Source organism: Homalodisca vitripennis, chromosome 8 (genome assembly GCF_021130785.1).
Source record: "Homalodisca vitripennis isolate AUS2020 chromosome 8, UT_GWSS_2.1, whole genome shotgun sequence".
Lineage (NCBI taxonomy): Eukaryota > Metazoa > Arthropoda > Insecta > Hemiptera > Cicadellidae > Homalodisca > Homalodisca vitripennis.
The window spans coordinates 15,785,589-15,805,789 of NC_060214.1; the positions used below are offsets into that span (position 1 = coordinate 15,785,589).

A 20,201-nucleotide genomic window follows, 5' to 3' on the forward strand; every position below is an offset into this window, starting at 1 on the left:
TTTAAACATTCTTGCATTCTGTCACTTTAACTCATAATTCCAATACTGGGGCAGTTGAGATTATCAATTTATTTCATTGAAAGTTTTTTTGGGTAATCCCTTATCACCTTTGGAGCTGGAAACCTTTTTTCTGTCTGCCTGTCCTTACAAGATCTTGAACACGAACTGACCTAAAGACATGAAATGTTTCACGAAACTTAATTTCTGTGCGCGCAATATTGAATTGCATTATAGTGCAAATCGCTCCATGGAACTTTGCTGAGCGTTGGCGAACGTTTTTACCAATATGAGATATTGACACATGTAGCCTAATTACCTTAAAACATATATCTTTTTTTGGTCACTAGGTGTGTAATTTTTATCATATACGAGACCAAATCTAATGACTAGAACTAATTATACAACTGTTGGTTAACATTCATTTCTACATAGAACAGTTCTAAGATGGCGTGTCCAACCATGGAATTTGGCTGAGCGTAACTGAAGCCTTTCACTCAGTTTCTTTTGTCTGCTGAAGAGGATGTAAAAAATGTCTTTTTCGTCCCAGTGTCTGTCAATCTGTCGTCTTAAAAATGGGGTGAGCTATAAACATGAAATTGTGCATGCAACCTGTTCCACGACACTAGATCTGGCACACTCTTACCTTTTCTTGTATGTATACAAAAGTCCTTTATGTACTCAACATTCAATATTGTTTTGGGCTCTCTTTTGATCAACTAAGTTAATATTTCCCACAGCTAAAGCCAGATGAAGCGCTTAAAGCAGCATTATACAAAATAAACATAACTCTATATAGCGATCTTCCATGAATGGGTCACCACTAACAACACTAAAGATTTTAGCATAAAATTGAAAAAGAACAAAGATTCCAGATTCTCATTTACCCTCCTACTAAGACACTTTTGTTTTAAGGTTCGGTTCATCCAAAACACAAATTCTTAATTATGTAAAACAAAGTTGAGTAATGTGTCTTCTCGTATTTAAAGTCATCTCCAATAAATTGCTTTCGGCACATGTATTATTTATAGTTTTCAATAACTACAAATAACAAAACACAAAGCACAAATTCATATTTAATTCAGGGATTACTGCGATAACTTAGCGTTTTAAATTATGCACTGAAATGTATTGATAGCTGATATAGTCTACTATTTGCGTCTTTACCTAACAATAACTAAAAACTTAATTAGCGTGAAATAACTGATAACAACTAATTGGTTGAGGCACGTGATATTTGTGCAATATGTAGCCACACTTGATTGTAGTTAATGTATTATAATAGCCATAGTGCAGCCATGAAGAACTCTGGTGTACAGCTCGAGAATCAGCCAAATTGTGTACCTCAGCTGGCTAGACCTCCTGGTAAAACAGTACTTTTTTAAGCTAGATATGGCTCGATTTTTAGTTTGAAGTAAGGAGTACTTTTTAGCTAGATATAGGATATACACGTTTGAACAATTTATTACGCTTTCAACATGAGAGTTCCCATAAATTATTTTTAACAGTTTTAAAACAGATTAAAAATACACACACACACACACACACACACACACACATATATAATTTCAATAAACATAGCCTATATATATATATGTCTGTCTATATCAGAATTGAAATCGTTTAGTGATACAAAAAATAAGTAAAACTACGTTTCGAGATCTGCAATCTGATATCTTTTTCAGGTAAATTTATATTCACAATCCTTCCATCTTAAAAAAACAAACTTCAAACAAAGAAAAGAATAATTGAAATCTTCTGATCATTATATTACGTCAACATGACTTCATTATTTAAAAACTTTTTACATAAAAATCTTATGAAGAACGATTATTTCCTTAAATTAGTCTGTTTTAAAATAGTTACTAGCAGATACGTTATAAGCTGTATTTTTAGTTCAGTTTATACTGTAATCCGCATTGGTTTTTAAGGGCATGTTTTAGCTATAACTTTTGCGTGTCACAACGCTTTTTTAAGATTTGTTTATTTTAACCAAGATTGTCGTTATGTATAGGTTAGTTATCCCTTGAAGAAGAGATACGATTACAGATAAAGAACTAGACAGCGACAATGGATAGACAATTATGCAATGAATAAGAACACAAATAACTATAGACCTACTAGTATAGCAACCAATATACAGGGTGTAAATTAAGTCCAGATATGTCTGGATATATTCCAAACGGATTTATATACCAGTAAAACCTTCACCATACTTATTAAAATACTTTTTTGGAGGATGAACAATTTCCATCCTCTTTTCAAAGTGGGTAGAAGGGGTTATAACTTTTCTTAATCGCAACCCCTATCTTGTGATGTGACATTTTAAAGATATATTCAATAGAAACACACAGACACATAGAAAACATTTATACGACATTGTTAGCAAAAGTTACGGACAAATAACGCTTATAGGGACGATGCCGATGTCTTGCGCATATCAACAAAATGTATGCATGGTATCAACGCAATGTATGCATGGCATCAACACAATGTATGCATGACATCTTTCAGTAAGACTTTGAGGTCCACAGCTTATCCCTTTACGTAGTTGCTAAGTTTTGTGTGTCTTAAACACTTATTCTAAGTGCCATTACAATGTAGTATGTTATTTGCCCATCACATTTGTTAATAACATTTAAATATAAATAACAAGCAATAAGTAAACTTCGAGTGCTGAATAAGAAAATAAATAAACAAAACAAGCAACAAATAGACCATAAATAACAAACAATGAATAAGCTATAAAGGTAACGTAAAATAACTGTGAAATCACTATAATATTCAAAATCAACAATAATAATAATAATAATAACACATTCAACAGATATGATAAACAAACCAAGTAACAGTTAACTTGATAGTATTATTATTACTATTACTATCTTCACTTCAGTTAACCAATGTCAAATTGAAACTGCCAATAATATACAGTCGGTTGTATACGCGAGTTGAAGCTACCTCGTGATTGGCTGAAGCATAACCAATCACCAACCAGGTATGATCAATGCGGCTTCTTTATCACCGGTTGCTAACTTTTTGGCAGTTTCACTCAGTCTCCATTGTTCTTGATAATTTCTAAAATTAATTTTTAGCCGATTACGGAGGAGCTGGGCATCTTCAAACTCTATGGTGTTGAATTCAGCTCCATTTCACCTCCCGCTTAGTGAAACGAATAAAATATGACGCTGTCACAGACTTGACTCCTGAAATCTGGAATCCATGTCCAACTGGAGAGATCCAAAAAATTCAGTAACGAAGATGTTCGCCGTGCAGCAGCGTCTGGAATTTGACACTGTCACAGACTTGAATCATGGTATCTGGAGTCCATGTCCAACTGGAGAGATCTAAAAAAGTCGGTGACGAAAATGTTCACCGTGCAGCAGCGTCTGGAATTTGACACTGTCACAGATTTGAATCATGGTATCTGGAGTCCATGTCCAACTGGAGAGATCCAAAAAAGTCGGTGACGAAGATGTTCACCGTGCAGCAGCGTCTGAAATTTGACACTTTCATAGACTTTACTCATGGAATCTGGGCGTTCCGTATGGAGAGAAAAAAAGCCGAAGACGACGTTCATAACAAACTCTTAGAGACTTGACCGACCTTCTAGAGATTACAGACGCTGTAATGCACGTAAAGAGAAATAGAGTTTAACTAAATAATGGCATTGAACCAACCCCTCCAACCATAACTATGTTATGTGTGATCAGTAAATAGGCAGTATTTTAGACAGACAAGGCAAGAAGCCTGGCAGACTACGTGTATTATATAGGCTTTACTGAAGTTGCATGGAACATATCAAGTCCATCTAATTTTATTCTCGAGATATTTTGCGAGACAGACAAGAGAAACCTGCCCTTGTCATTCACCATCATCGAATTCAATCTTGTATATGAAGAAATGAAGTTTAAATTAGGTTTAAATGAAGTTTTAAAAGTTAAAAATAAGTTAAAAAGATTAAAAAGGTTAAAGTTTTTAAGTTTAAAAGAGTTTAAAATTAAGTTAAAATGAAGAAGTGCCACAGTTAAAGTCTACAGATTTAATCGTGCCAAAGATATGTTGCGGATAGTTAGGCTACACTCATGTTCAAACAAACCTTGTACGGAGATATGTATTCCCGTGACGATAATGCTCACCCATACTTCATCATTATCAAATACGTTGCCTGTGTAGAAATCAAGTTACATGAAAACTTCTTGAAGATAATTTTAACGAAGTACAGGCATGTTGTCGATTATGAAACGGTACTAAAGAACCTAGTAAGGGTTTAGGCTATAATAGCCTAAGTTTGCAATAATTGTAAACGAGCGCTTTTATTGGTATAAGTTTTAACAATTTTTTATTATTTTGGATTTGCTACTTCATAATATTATTATTATTATTATATATTATATATTATATATATATATATATATATATATATATATATATATATATATATATTCTCAATTAATAATTATTGTATTTTACTTACTTAATGAAATTTGGACGAACATGAAAAAACGGATAGTAAATTACAAATCTATTACATTTTATCAGTCTATTACTTTAATCCTAGTCTTTAAATTTTAATTGATTTGTTAATTTAGCTATCAAATGTTAAATGTATTTATTTAGATAAAGTTTCTGGTGTTACTAGGGTCCACTTAAAAGGAATAACATTTCCTTCCAATTATTAGATTTTCATTACACTACTTCAGTAAGTTTGGATGTATTTGACTCAACCATATTACACTCAACCTAACGTTAAAGTGTAATATTGTAACATTGTCAAACTGTTTTGTGACAATAAAGAATAATTATTGCTTATGGTTTCGAAGCTGGGAGCCAATTTTCATTATAAGAAAGCATACAACCTGGTTTTTCTTGAAATCAATAATGCAATTTTTTCCTAACTAAGGAGTTAATCCTCAAAATATCGTTACAAATATTAAAAGATAATGTTTTCTCAATTGTATTTTTCCTAGCTTGATATACTTAAAACCGACCTTCAGGCACATAAATAATAGCCACATCGCCCTCAGACATTAAGACAAAGATACTAAAAGTGGCCACTTTAGGGGGTCTGTGTGTGGTTACCCAACGCTGATCAATTAACGAGTCTTTACGTTAGTTTTAAACGTGCCAAGCTTGAAACATATGATCTGAGAAAAGTTATCATTTCATAATTTTAACCCTTTTGTAACCTTCCCATTTCGACTACCTCCGAAACTAGCGATGCTGACAATCGATTTCTTTCTTAGAAAGCATTCCTGTATTGATTTTCAGAAAACCAGATTGTCTACAGCTCAAAATTCCTTGGAATACACCTTGATCGAGGGTTGACATGGAACGATCACATTGACCACGTTTGCGCCAAACTATCCTCAGGCATTTATGTTTTGAGGTCTCTAGCCAAATATTGCTCTACTCAGGTTCTGATGACGGCTTATTATGGCTTGATTTACCCCCACCTCTGCTACGGATTGGTATTGTGTGTTGCTTGTGCAAACAACCAGTTGAAGATAGTGTTTAAATTGCAAAAACAAGCGATTTGACTAATCGCACATTTGCATTTCAGAGTCTTGCAGAGAAACCTTCAAAAATTGCAGCTGTTGACTCTGCCGGGTCTCTATATTTTCGAACAACTCTGTTTTGTATGTCTAAATGTATCAAGACAAGTGGCCGAGACATACATTCGTATGAGACCAGAGGCAGAGATAGCTACGGAACTGGTAAACACAGAACAGTGGTTTATGAACATCTGCCCTCACAGGCAGGTGTCCATTTCATTAACAAGCTGCCGAATTGGATCAAACGTGCTAAAACGGCCAAGGCGCTCAAAACTCGTTTATAGCGCTTTTTGGCATCACAATCGTTTTATGATGTCAACAGGTTTTTGGCATGTAACTAGCCTTTTAACAGCCACGCTCGCATATATGCGAGCGGCAGCTTGTCCTTCCCGCGGGCCACGCTCGCATATATGCGAGCGAGTGTAAGGGTTTTGAATTTCGCGCCTTACTCCGTCATAGACGATCGGAAATACTTCGTGTTTGGTACGGAAATTTTCGGGACATTTCGGCGATTCTCGTGAAATATTTTGTTATTGTCTCAAGATGGTTGCATCACTGCAAGTATCAATTTTCTTGTGGTCCACCAGCTGTCACAACTGCTGTTGCATAGTTTGCTGTGGATTGATAAGTTTGTTTGTAAACAAAGTAAAATGTCTTCACGAAAACTGAAATAAGACGACATAAATGAATACTTTAGTCGTGATAACTAAAGTGAATTGTCAGAAGATGATGGAGAGAGTGACAGTGATGGTGAAATAGAGTCAGATAGTTTACCTAATGTAAGTGAGGCGAGCGACTTTGACATCATTCCAGGGCCAAGCGGCGACAGATCCATTACAAATGAACCTAGGTTATATGAAAGTAATAATGTCAATTTAATTAAAAATAACATATGTATTGATGAAAACACCTGTCCGGCCCTTGAAACAGTTAGACCTGATGAACATAACCTAACACAAACTCGTCAATTACCTAGGCCTCAACGGAACAAACTAACAGAACTAGGCCTAAACAAAAGATTGTGTTTCCATGGGAACATGATAACAATTTCTCTCCGAACCTATTTCATTTTGACCTAATTCATCAATAGGTTTAATTTGTCTTTTTAATTTTAGATTACAAAGATTTCTTAGGTTTGCCTAAATTTGCTTACTTTGATCAATGTTAGGTTACAATTTCCATGTAAAATAAAATGTATTACAATGTAAAAATAAATAAATAAAATAAAAAAACTCATTTTTTATTATATTTAGTCCTAGTGAACACCTTAAAGCATACAAGGTAAATATATAATTTTATGAAACCATGAGAAAAAATTAGTTTTTGATGACATTTTGCTAAAAAAACCCCGGCCTGTGGGTATCACCAGTAGATATAAAACATGGCTGTTAAAAGGCTAGGAAACCGCAGAATCAGAAGATTGATTACGTCGCCGGAGGTGGGAAAATTGGCGATTGCATGGAAAATGAATGAATGCTGAATTGTATGTCTGAGTGGGATTTTATGTAGTGTAAATGAAAAAAAAAATTAGTTATAAAAAACTGACGTTTGCTATACATGTAAAACCATGCCTTTGCAATAAAGATTTGATTGATTGATTGTGACTGCAAATTGGCTGCTGGCTCCTGGACTTCCTGTATCCACTTATATACACCACCCTGGCTGTGTATACTCTCAGTAATGTCACACACTCACTAGTATACACTGCCAAGAACAGAGTTAAAGTTAAAGAGAGTTAAAGTAAAGAGTTAAGGTATCTCATGTTCCAAAACAGTTGTATTAACACTCAGTAGTCCGGGAACTTCCGGGTAGTTCCGGGAGCCACTTTGAAAGCGACATGCGCGAAGAGTTTTTGCGCATAGAGGGAGGGAGGAGCAGAAGCTCGACCACGCTTACCGCCACCCCTCTTTCACTGCTCGATCTATTTCCTTAACAAGACACAAGTAGGAACCGAATGCTTTGCTTCCCTGTGTTGGTGTTTAGCAGCATCACGCTATGTTTTCTTATTCTCGTTGTTATCGAATAACAAATATTATTATTTATGTTAAGAATAGTCCATTGCATCTATTTAATACGTTAGTATAACAAGCTGTTTAATAATATGTTTATTGTTAACAGCTGTTGATATTATTACTCAGTTTGTAAAACAGCTCTTATGTAATACATACCCTATGAGTGGTAAATTGGCGACTGAGGAGTGTGGTAAGGAATGTGAAGGAGGAAGCGAGTCCGCGTTTCCTCTCCCACTTCGCATCTCTCTCTCTCTCTCTCTCTCTCTCTCTCTCTCTCTCTCTCTCTCTCTCTCTCTCACCCCCTCACTTCACAGGTCGCTTTCAACGCGGCTCATCTATAGTTTAACCGTTATAAAACCTAACCTAGAATGTCTTTATTGCAGGGTTTGGCGTGCGTCACTTTCAGTCGATCATGTGTTTCACATGTCTGGTGTTCGCATACGGCCTGAGGGTGAATCTGTCAGTGGCAATCGTGGCTATGACTGATAAGAAGACAGCAGATTCTGGCATAAAGGTAGAGCTGGTGTTTTGTACAAACAAACAAACAAAGGGAATAAGTATTGTGGCAGTGCTTTAATGCTACTTTGCTACGTTTTGAAGTCTTTGAGTCATACTAATTAAATCATTGAATCCAAATTCTGTTGTTTAGATGAAAATACTGTGATTCTTAGTTTAAATCTATTTCCAAAAGTTTATTTTAATGAGTAAGAAAACACACACTAGTGACGAAAATCCTTATATCCCATCTAGCCAACATAGATTAAGCTACCAGCTTTGTTGTTGATTTGAAAGAGGACGAGCAACCCTTGCTGAGTTTCCATGGAAAGAAGAATACAAAACTTTGACTGTACTACGCATCTCTCGGCTCACGCGGTGATGCCTGTTGTTGAGATTGTACCGCGGTGATGCCTGTTGTTGAGATTCCCAGAACTGTAATGTTCCAGCCTACATTCTATCATGTAAGAAGTTGTCCACGTAAAAATTAAGGGCACTACAAGCCAAGTATATTTCTTCTCAACCTTTTCGTTACGATTAAAACGATGTCTTATGTAGCTTATAGCAAACATTTTTATAAATCACAATCATAATGAAACCTTAGAATAAACAAATTTAAAAGCAACTTGTGCTCTTGTATGACACTTGATATGTGACATACTAACCATGTAACCTAATGAAAATGAGGTATATATATATATATATATATATATATATATATATATATATATATATATATATATATGAAATTTTGCATGCAAGCTAAGCGAATTGTGTTAGACACGTAGTGTGGCGTACTCCATATTAGATGTTAGAAGTATTCTTAAATTTTGTTATTATGATACAAACTGTTTTCCAGGTTCTGCCTTGGGATATTGCCCAGAAAGGTGTCATCCTCAGCTCCATGTTCTGGGGCTATGTTATACTACAGATACCCGCGGGGCACATGTCTCGAATCATCGGGTCGAAAACTATGATATTTTGGTCGATGGTGTTTTGCTCCATCGTCACCATTTTTACACCATTTATATCACTCAACTACGACTGGTTGGTGTTCTGCTTCAGTAGATTCCTTCAAGGCCTTGGCCAGGTACGGTTTTGTAGTAAACAGATCCTTTGTCGTAGTGACTATATGCAGCTAAGTAGGGTAAGTATCCACCAGCCGAGAGTCATTTAGCATTGTGGAAGCATACAACTTTACCCAGCAGGGATCACTTCTGGCTGGTTTATACCTTCCAGTTGTAAACATCAAGCGATTATAAAATAACAATTATGAATGATGTAACTAAGTTGTCAGGCAGAAGAACCAGATTTTCAAGAACAGCAAGAAATTGGGATTAGATATGGAAATAATAATCAAAAAATTCATGGCAATACATTAAAAAAAATTAAATGAAGGAAAATGGAAATAAATTTAATAAAAGTGTACCAGTGATATCAACAGTACAATAGTGTCTATTGTTAACTAAATGGCATTAACTCAAGAAAAATATAATTATGATTTGAGTATTAGAGTATTACTAAAAGGTTCCACTGTACATATTAAGTAGGTTTTGAATCTACCTATTAACTACAATAGTGTAAACAAATGTCTTCTCTATGTATCATGACTACGACGATTACAATTTCAACGAAAATTTACATCGAAATTATAAGTATTTCGAAGCTCATTTACAAAACTTTCTTTTCTACCCGTATGTCCTTTTTGGTTGTTTTGATTTTAATCCAAATTGGCATGGTGAGCATTTTATGGATCAAATTTCAACCAAACAGTTATAAAGTAGTGGTTATTCTGCTTCGCCTTGGTAGATGTTGCATAAACATGTACAAAGGTTTTCAAGGCTTTTTATTTCCAAGGTACGGTGGAATTCCATCATTACTGGTATCTTCGAGCCAGTGGTTACTTCTTCAAGAAACCCCAGTACATTTTCTTTTAATCCTAAGAATGTTGTATGTCCTGTGCATTCTATTTACAGCATGTCAATGGCTTAATTCTGAATAAATATTTGACAAGTTCCACTTATTTCAGGGCTTTTTATTTCCCTGTCTCAACACACACATTTCGAAGTGGGCCACTCCCCAGGAGCGCAACAGAGTGGTCGGATTTGTTTACGTAGGTAGGTGGTCACATCTGAGACTTGATAGCAATGATAACACATGATACTACAGGTAACGCTGTTTTGCATTGTTTACTTATTTGAAACGTAATAGTATAACATTATAATACGTATATCTTCATTCGGAATGTAATTAAATAAGTGTGCTCAGCTTAACACAAGCAAGACTCAGTGAGATTGTCTGTAAAAATATTTGTTTGGTTATGATAGAGCCGAGAACCGAGATGTCAAGTGTAGAGCGATGGAAGAGAGGATCTTATTGAGTGGCTGGAGGGGTAAGGTAGGATAAGGAGACTGCTGTTGGTGGGGGAAGGGTGAGTGCGCTCCTGCTCGTGCACCCACGAGCAGCGCGACAGGAAGCAGACTGAAAATTTAAAGGCGCGCGGTGTCTTTTTAAGCATCAACACAGATTCCATATTTATGCGTTTTTCAATAATTTAAATACTCCAAATGTTAGATATCATTCTCCCAGAGGGAGTTACATATTTTTAATTCCAAAATATATAAAATTAATATTTTATATATAGCAAAGTATATAGTCCAAGTAATGGTACGATGTTTTGCTAGAGTTTCCATCGGTAGCATCCATTGCCATCCTTTTCTCTCTTTAACCTCTCTAAGTCCCAAGTATAAGTTGGTCCTCTGGGATTATCACAATCAGAGAATAGAGTATTGGCACCAGGGCAGGATTTATCTTCTCCTCCAAAGTCTCTCTGGGTTCCTTAAATTGCTCTAGACCTCTTATGGAGAAATTGAAAAATAAAATGGAATTAATGGATTAACTATGGATAAATGAGTCCACTTCCAAATCTTGCACAATCTAACAGCCAATAATCTGACGTCTGCAGGAGGCCAAGTAGGTGCGACCCTGACCATGTTCGTGGCCGGGTACCTGGCAGCAAGTTCCTGGAGATGGCCCAGTATCTTCTACGTGACCGGAAGCTGTGGACTCCTCTGGGCTCTGATGTGGCTGTACGTGGGTGCCGACGATCCGGACTCTCACTCCACAATCAGTGATGGCGAGAGGGCTTACATCAAGTCTTCCCTCGTCAATTCCTCCGACCAGAGCAAGGTATATTTACACAGAAGTGATAATGATTGTAGTATTGGTGCTGATGATCCTGACTCTCACTCCACAATCAGTGACCAGTGAACCAGATACTAACATCTAACATCCCGTTTCCGCTGAGCTAGGATCACTACAACGCAAAATTACAATGAAATAAAATTTTGTCACCGACTATTTACATTGGCATTCCACTATTTTATTCCCAGTTCCAGTTCCGCCGTCTCCTGTCCAAACAGCTGGTCTCTTGATCAGCTGGCCACGGCCTGCCAATCGGTCGTCGCTGATCGCAGCCACAGCCACTGCTGCTTGCACTGCCACTGCCTGCCGTAGCATCTGTCATTTGCATATTATGCGTAGTTTTATCCAGCGCCAAAATTTTCTTTGTCACAAAATTGATAGGGTTTAGTCTACTTTCTACAGCCTATTATAGGATGATTGTGGAGGAAACAGGATTTTCCTTGACATTTGCCTTCGTTCAGTGATACGAAAAATCAGTAACACTACGTTTCGAGATCTGTAAATCCGATCTCTTCTTCAGGTAAATAACTTTCCTAACACACAATTAAAATGGGATTTTAACTATTTAGAGTCCGAGGTGGTTGGTCGACGAATGCAGACCTATTGTCACCTGTACTATGTAGTTCAGTTCTAATAGTGTTGTGTTTAGTTTTTTTATTAACTGCATGTTTTAGAGTTTGTGAAGGTGACAGACAACATGGTGGTTGTGTTTCCTGACTTACGCGTGTCACAACGCTCAGGTAAGATTTGTAATTATGTGTTAAGTTAGTTATTTACCTGCAGAAGAGATCAGATTGCAGGTATCGAAACTGACTTTATGTATCACTGAACGATGGCAGATATCCGGAAAAAGCCTCCCGGAAAAAGTTTCCTCCAGGCTATAATAGTTCATATGAGATAACTACATAGTTTTACCTTAAATGAGTTGTGCTAAATGGTTACTGATCTCAGAACGCTGTAAAGCAACATTTTGTGAAACAGAAAATGAAGACGCCATGGAGGCAGATCATGACATCGGTTCCAGTCCTGGCTCTCCTGGCCTCCAGCTTCGGCCAACTCTGGAGCTACTGGACTCTGGTCACCATGCTTCCTCTCTACTTTGGGCACGTCCTCGGCTTCGACATCAAAAATGCAAGTCAAACTTTACGCTAAACACTGTTTGATTTTCATACATATTAGAGGTTTGTACAGTGCTTCGTCAGTACTGTTTTATACAGTAATGAAAGAAATTCACAATCTAACTTTTACCCTACGTACAGCTCTCTGAAATAAACTTCGACAAAAAACGTTCGCTTCCTGCTCTTGACGTAACTTAAGATATTGCCAGTTCCAGTTGAGTTTGTCTTGTCCCGATGAAGGAAATGTACATACGGCGGACTGACGAGACGGTTACGGTCTAGGGGAGTTCATTATTTACTTCCGGTATAAGGAGGAATCCTTATTAAGGTCATACATTACAAAATAATCGTTTATATGTGTTGCGTTATAGAACTCTTGTTTTCCGGTCTGTTTTCCCTTAGGCACTGTTAAAATGCCATACCACAACCCAATAGAAGTCCACCAGTTTCGAGTGGGCTACCTTATGAAAAAATCCACAACTTCGTTCATTAAGGTTGGTTTCATAACAGTGTTTAAATAGTATCTACAATTTATTACATGATGTCAACTCGTCACTGCCGCAATCTGGAGTAAAAGTTAGATATTAACTTTGTATTTGCTATCAGCATCACTACTGATAAAGCACTGTTCTAAAATTTAAATTGTAAACAAATTGTAATGTCTTTTTGACGAACTTCAACAAATGTTTATTATCAGTTAAATCTGGATTATGAATCGCACATATTCACATTTTCTCGCATAAAAACATTCCAGGTAACTTTTCAGATGTTTCTTTCCAAATAAACCTTCCTCTGATTTCAACAAATATTTTAGAAAAAGAAATAGTCGAATTGGTTTAGCCGTCCTCCAGATTAGTACAAGTACATAACAGCACATTATGTGATTCATTTTTATTAAATGAACTGAACCACATAAACATTATGAAGTGTGAATATTATTTTTATACTGTAATAACGCATAGTAGTGAAATAGTGATGCTCGGTTATGTAGATGACTCACGCATTCTCCCCCTCCCCCCACTGCATATTGGTGAAATCGTTCTGACTCGGCGTCACTTCCCGGTCGCCTATACCCCAATATTATTTATGCCTTTTTCGGAAGAAAATTCCTTACTAGTCCACACAATGTTTTCAAATAATCGTCTATAATATGGCTTGCATGATATAGGCCTAAGTCTTGCCATTTCTCGGACTGTGGTATCAGACAGAATGGCTCGTTGAGTCACATTCTTTATTCCCCGTGTTTCCTTGAACCACTTAAAAGTGCGATATCACGGTGTCAAGAATCCGAACTAATCTCGAGTGCCTTATGTGCAACATTCACATCTTTGTTCATTAAGCTGGGTTTTATAACAGTGTTTTAAATAGTATATCCATTGTTTTTTCCCCAAATTTCAAATATCCCGGGAAAAATCCTTTCTCGGACTCTAAGGATGTTTTTGTTATGGAAGCCATTTTTGAGATCAGCCCTTAGTTAGCTATTTAGTGACACGTTATTATCATAAAGATTCAAATCATTTTATAACTGTCAATTATGTAGAATCTTACATCAGTAACTATTTTTAATCGGCTGAAATGGATTTTGAACAGTTGCTAGAACTGCAGCAGGAGCAGCTCAGATCAGCTAACCCAGACCGAGGAGAGCACTCTTTGTTTCACAGTGACGTAAAGAGTTACTCAACTCACTTATAGTGAATTGCCCCTCAACCAATGACGTTGCTAACAAAGTCTGAAAGCGTCCGAGAGGCTGCTTAACTACCACCAACCGTTACAACGATCTGGCCAATATCATAAATATTCTTATTTTCTGCATTAATTCGCTCAGCATTAGGAAGCCTATAATTTGGACTATCAAAAGTTCTCTTCTGTTTGTATACCTGTGTGTCCGCAAGATATCACAAGAATATTGAATTATACTTTATAATTTCAAGTGAATGTTCATTTTTATATATGCAACCTCAAGTTTGATGATGGTGCATTTCCTTCCAAAGGATTTGGCTGAACTTTAGGCGAATTCTAAGTATCTAGAAGATATTTCAAGAACAAATTGAAGTTTGAAGTTTTACAAATATTGTTTTTACTCTGAGGTTGGAAAACTTCTAAAGTTGAAACGGTCAAATTTGGGCAATCACTACAGGTCCTCTGTCTGCTTATCAGTCTATCTACTTCTTCCGCAAGGTACATATCTAACGAATTGAGCCAAAGACCTTGAGTTTTGCACGAAATTTCATTTCTGCGAGTGCATTCTTAGATAAGACCATGCTACATGTTCCGTTATGGGATATGGCTGATTATCAGCGGAACGTAACTGTCCGCGTGATTCTCATGAACAAATTGAGTCATAGACTTTGCGTAGAGATTTGCACGAAATTTCATTTCTGCGAGTGCATTCTTAGATAAGACCATGCTACATGTTCCGTTAAGGGATATGGCTGATTATCAGCGGAACGTAACTGTCCGCGTGATTCTCATGAACAATTGAGTCATAGACTTTGCGTAGAGATTTGCACGAAATTTCATTTCTGCGAGTGCATTCTTAGGATAAGACCATGCTACATGTTCCGTTATGGGATATGGCTGATTATCAGCGGAACGTAACTGTCCGCGTGATTCTCATGAACAAATTGAGTCATAGACTTTGCGTAGAGATTTGCACGAAATTTCATTTCTGCGAGTGCATTCTTAGATAAGACCATGCTACATGTTCCGTTATGGGATATGGCTGATTTATCAGCGGAACGTAACTGTCCGCGTGATTCTCATGAACAAATTGAGTCATAGACTTTGCGTAGAGATTTTGCACGAAATTTTCATTTCTGCGAGTGCATTCTTAGATAAGACCATGCTACATGTTCCGTTATGGGATATGGCTGATTATCAGCGGAACGTAACTGTCCGCGTGATTCTCATGAAACAAATTGAGTCATAGACTTTGCGTAGAGATTTGCACGAAATTTCATTTCTGCGAGTGCATTCTTAGATAAGGACCATGCTACATGTTCCGTTATGGGATATGGCTGATTATCAGCGGAACGTAACTGTCCGCGTGATTCTCTTGAACAAATTGAGTCATAGACTTTGCGTAGAGATTTGCACGAAATTTCATTTCTGCGAGTGCATTCTTAGATAAGACCATGCTACATGTTCCGTTATGGGATATGGCTGATTATCAGCGGAACGTAAACTGTCCCGCGTAATTCTCATGAACAAATTGAGTCATAGACTTTGCATAGAGATTTGCACGAAATTTCATTTCTGCGAGTGCATTCTTAGATAAGACCATGCTACATGTTCCGTTATGGGATATGGCTGATTATCAGCGGAACGTAACTGTCCGCGTGATTCTCATGAACAAATTGAGTCATAGACTTTGCGTAGAGAGATTTGCACGAAATTTCATTTCTGCGAGTGCATTCTTAGATAAGACCATGCTACATGTTCCGTTATGGGATATGGCTGATTATCAGCGGAACGTAACTGTCCCGCGTGATTCTCATGAACAAATTGAGTCATAGACTTTGCGTAGAGATTTGCACGAAATTTCATTTCTGCGAGTGCATTCTTAGATAAGACCATGCTACATGTTCCGTTATGGGATATGGCTGATTATCAGCGGAACGTAACTGTCCGCGTGATTCTCATGAACAAATTGAGTCATAGACTGTTTGCGTAGAGATTTGCACGAAATTTCATTTCTGCGAGTGCATTCTTAGATAAGACCATGCTACATGTTCCGTTATGGGATATGGCTGATTATCAGCGGAACGTAACTGTCCGCGTGATTCTCTTGAACAAATTGAGTCATAGACTTTGCGTAGAGATTTGCACGAAATTTCATTTTCTGCGAGTGCATTCTTAGATAAGACCATGCTACATGTTCCGTTATGGGATATGACTGATTATCAGCGGAACGTAACTGTCCGCGTAATTCTCATGAACAAATTGAGTCATAGACTTTGCGTAGAGATTTGCACGAAATTTCATTTCTGCGAGTGCATTCTTAGATAAGACCATGCTACATGTTCCGTTATGGGATATGGCTGATTATCAGCGGAACGTAACTGTCCGCGTGATTCTCATGAACAAATTGACTCATAGACTTTGCGTAGAGATTTGCACGAAATTTCATTTCTGCGAGTGCATTCTTAGATAGACCATGCTACATGTTCCGTTATGGGATATGGCTGATTATCAGCGGAACGTAACTGTCCGCGTGATTCTCATGAACAAATTGAGTCATAGACTTTGCGTAGAGATTTGCACGAAATTTCATTTCTGCGAGTGCATTCTTAGATAAGACCATGCTACATGTTCCGTTATGGGATATGGCTGATTATCAGCGGAACGTAACTGTCCGTGAGTTTCTCATGAACAAATTGACTCATAGACTTTGCGTAGAGATTTGCACGAAAATTTCATTTCTGCGAGTGCATTCTTAGATAAGACCATGCTACATGTTCCGTTATGGGATATGGCTGATTATCAGCGGAACGTAACTGTCCGCGTGATTCTCATGAACAAATTGAGTCATAGACTTTGCGTAGAGATTTGCACGAAAATTTCATTTCTGCGAGTGCATTCTTAGATAAGACCATGCTATATGTTCCGTTATGGGATATGGCTGATTATCAGCGGAACGTAAACTGTCCGCGTGATTCTCATGAACAAATTGAGCCATAGACTTTGCGTAGAGATTTGCACGAAATTTCATTTCTGCGAGTGCATTCTTAGATAAGACCATGCTACATGTTTCCGTTATGGGATATGGCTGATTATCAGCGAAAACGTAACTGTCCACGTGATTCTCATGAACAAATTGAGTCATAGACTTTGCGTAGAGATTTGCACGAAATTTCATTTCTGCGAGTGCATTCTTAGATAAGACCATGCTACATGTTCCGTTATGGGATATGGCTGATTATCAGCGGAACGTAAACTGTCCGCGTGATTCTCATGAATAAATTGAGTCATAGACTTTGCGTAGAGATTTGCACGAAATTTCATTTCTGCGAGTGCATTCTTAGATAAGACCATGCTACATGTTCCGTTATGGGATATGGCTGATTATCACGGAACGTAACTGTCCGCGTAATTCTCATGAACAAATTGAGTCATAGACTTTGCGTAGAGATTTTGCACGAAATTTCATTTCTGCGAGTGCATTCTTAGATAAGACCATGCTACATGTTCCGTTATGGGATATGGCTGATTATCAGCGGAACGTATAACTGTCCGCGTAATTCTCATGAACAAATTGAGTCATAGACTTTGCGTAGAGATTTGCACGAAATTTCATTTCTGCGAGTGCATTCTTAGATAAGACCATGCTACATGTTCCGTTATGGGATATGGCTGATTATCAACTGAACGTAACAGTCCGCGGGATTCTCATGAATAAATTGTGTATGATGTTTCGTTGAAATTTGTTTCGTGACTGTGACGTGGTGTAGTTTTACTTTTTTTATTAACGTTTTCTAGTTACATCCATTGCAGCACACTCCAAAGACTTCACGTATCATTCACAAATTTATCCACACCTACTTGACTTAATTGCCAAGCTCATTCCCTATTCGTTGGAGACGAAAATGTATTTGACCCTATTGCACTACACCACATTTCAGTTTTCCTCACTGGTATCATTACATCAACTAACAGAAACTCACAACACATTTTCAACATCACTCTATGTTGAATTAGAAATCCTAGATTATGAAACTATTTCATTACAGCAGTCAAATATACCTAGGAAATTTTTTTAAATCTTATTTGATTCTTTGTGTGTTAATTACGACTTCTGCTTACAGAACGGTCTGATATCTTCTCTACCTTTTTTTATGAAGACTTTATTGACTATCGTCTTCTGCTGCGCGGCAGACTTTGTCATTTCAAGAGAGTTTTTGTCAGTTTGGACCTCTCAGAGGATTTGGAACTCCATAGGTATGATGAGATCTTTTCACTGGTAAAGTGTGTACAAAATTTCACTTAGAACCAGAAAATCCTTTATAGCACTTAGTACTAAGAGAACCTTTGCCGCTGTCCGGAGTGACAGGATATTTGGAATGGGTGAGGTTGAGGTGGCCCACTTCTGGCAGAGATTCCACGAGGTGGGATAACGGGCATTATCTGTCATGTCACCTTGGAAGACGGAAAGATTAGCCCTGTCAAAGTCAAAACGAGTAGGGGAAGATACTCTCTCATGCTGGTCTTCAAAAACGTTTTAACGTAAAGGAATTTCCACCCTCTCCTTCACAATCAAAGTCATCCTTCACAATATACAATAAATAATAAAGAAACAACTAATTGAAATGGACAAAGATAGCAAGGCCAACAGGCATGGAACATAGAGGCTTTTTATGGGCAACAGACATGACTGTTATATAGAGAATATAGAGAGGTAAGATATGTCCTTCAACTTAAATATTTTCAGTTTATCCTGGAAGAAGTCCACTTCACCTGGAACACTATTACCAAGCCTTTGTAATCTAATGATGGGTTTAGCTTTTGGGCAATTTGTCCTGTGGTAGTTGTCAGGATATATAGTTCAGTGGATCTGGTAAACCTTGGAATCCTGAGGTTAATTTTGGCTAGTAGACCTGGACAGTCTATGAATCTGTTAGCAAGAGAGAGGGAGGGAGGGAGGGAGGAAGAGAGAGAGAGAGAGAGAGAGAGAGAGAGAGAGAGAGAGAGAGAGGTTTCCTTGGGAGAGTGTATGCAGCTTATGGACAGCTCCGAGACTTTATTTGACTTTGCTAGTTGAAGTTTAAGAATAAAGTGCATAATTTATATACGGTTTAAACATTTCAAAACGTACTTTAAGAGATTCATGTCAACAAGATAAGGAAATCGTTCGAAACGTATTACAGCTCTCTGGGGAGGAGCTGCCACTCTGATGGGACTTCCTTTCGTCCACAGTAACGCCGGCGCTGTGGTTCTTCTGGTCTCCTCTTTGGGCTGTGGTGCGGGTATCTACCCTGGGTATGTTAGCAACCATCTGGACCTCGCGCCCAACTTTGCTGGTCTGCTCCTGGGTATCACTAACGGCCTCGGTAACATCAGCTCTATTCTGGCTCCTCTGGTTGCAGGATTTGTCGTCACTGATGAGGTAGATAAATAACACCATTCAAGTTGTTTCAAGTTTATTTATCAATACAAGTTGTATATTTTTAGTTATATTTTGAGTATTCGTAGCTAGACCTTTCTAAAAGAATATTATTATTCTGTAGTAACTGCAGAAGTACGGACGTACCAATTTATATCATTCTGCACTACCTATTGCTGACTCGAAATACTTGGTTTGAATTCATCGACAACAAGTTTATGACCATTCCTTTCATTAACATTGATTTGACTGCTACTGATCTTTAAATAAAAGTTCTAAAGTATATTTTGTGATTAACAAATTTATTTATTATTTAACAAAATATTTTTTTACAGACAAGTAAAGAACAGTGGATGGTTATATTCTACATCTGTGCAGCCACGTTTTTCTTCGGCAATTTGGCATTCTTAATGTTTGGCTCCGCAGAGGTTCAACCATGGAACAATACATTGGAAGAAATCGACAAATCACCAGATGAGGAGAATTTATCAACTCAAGATGACGATATCAGAGACAGAAGACTTGCAAAAGTCATGTGACTTTACTTCAATCTGAGATTTTATTTTGTTGATTTATGGACTTTATTGTTAATTTTTCTACTTATAGGTGTTATTGTTTACAAATAACAAACGTTGGTACAAATAATAAATATATATTTCTGTATTTTAATTATTGAGCTACCCAGTTATGTCTTAAATACCACATGTATTATAGAAAATAA

At 37.3% G+C, this 20,201-nt stretch overlaps 1 protein-coding gene across 1 annotated transcript; it reads left to right on the forward strand.

Annotated features, from left to right (window-relative positions):
• The first annotated feature begins 1,269 nt into the window (after positions 1-1,269).
• Positions 1,270-20,109, forward strand: LOC124367104 (putative inorganic phosphate cotransporter). Its single transcript, XM_046823759.1, has 9 exons — positions 1,270-1,362; positions 7,948-8,078; positions 8,919-9,149; positions 10,089-10,176; positions 11,025-11,248; positions 12,245-12,394; positions 18,186-18,318; positions 19,245-19,483; positions 19,816-20,109. Exons 1-9 carry the CDS (start codon positions 1,296-1,298, stop codon positions 20,017-20,019), a joined length of 1,467 nt encoding a protein of 488 aa, XP_046679715.1. The 5' UTR covers positions 1,270-1,295; the 3' UTR covers positions 20,020-20,109.
• Positions 20,110-20,201: the final 92 nt, after the last annotated feature.

What these genes read in the sequence shown, in the direction of transcription:
- LOC124367104 (XM_046823759.1), top strand. Translation starts at nt 1,296, where the DNA reads ATGAAGAACTCTGGTGTACAGCTCGAGAATCAGCCAAATTGTGTACCT. An exon ending in TCAGCTGGCTAGACCTCCTG is followed by an intron (nt 1,363 to 7,947) that starts GTAAAACAGTAC and finishes TCTTTATTGCAG; the next exon opens with GGTTTGGCGTGCGTCACTTT. An exon ending in TCGGCTTCGACATCAAAAAT is followed by an intron (nt 12,395 to 18,185) that starts GCAAGTCAAACT and finishes TTCTGCTTACAG; the next exon opens with AACGGTCTGATATCTTCTCT.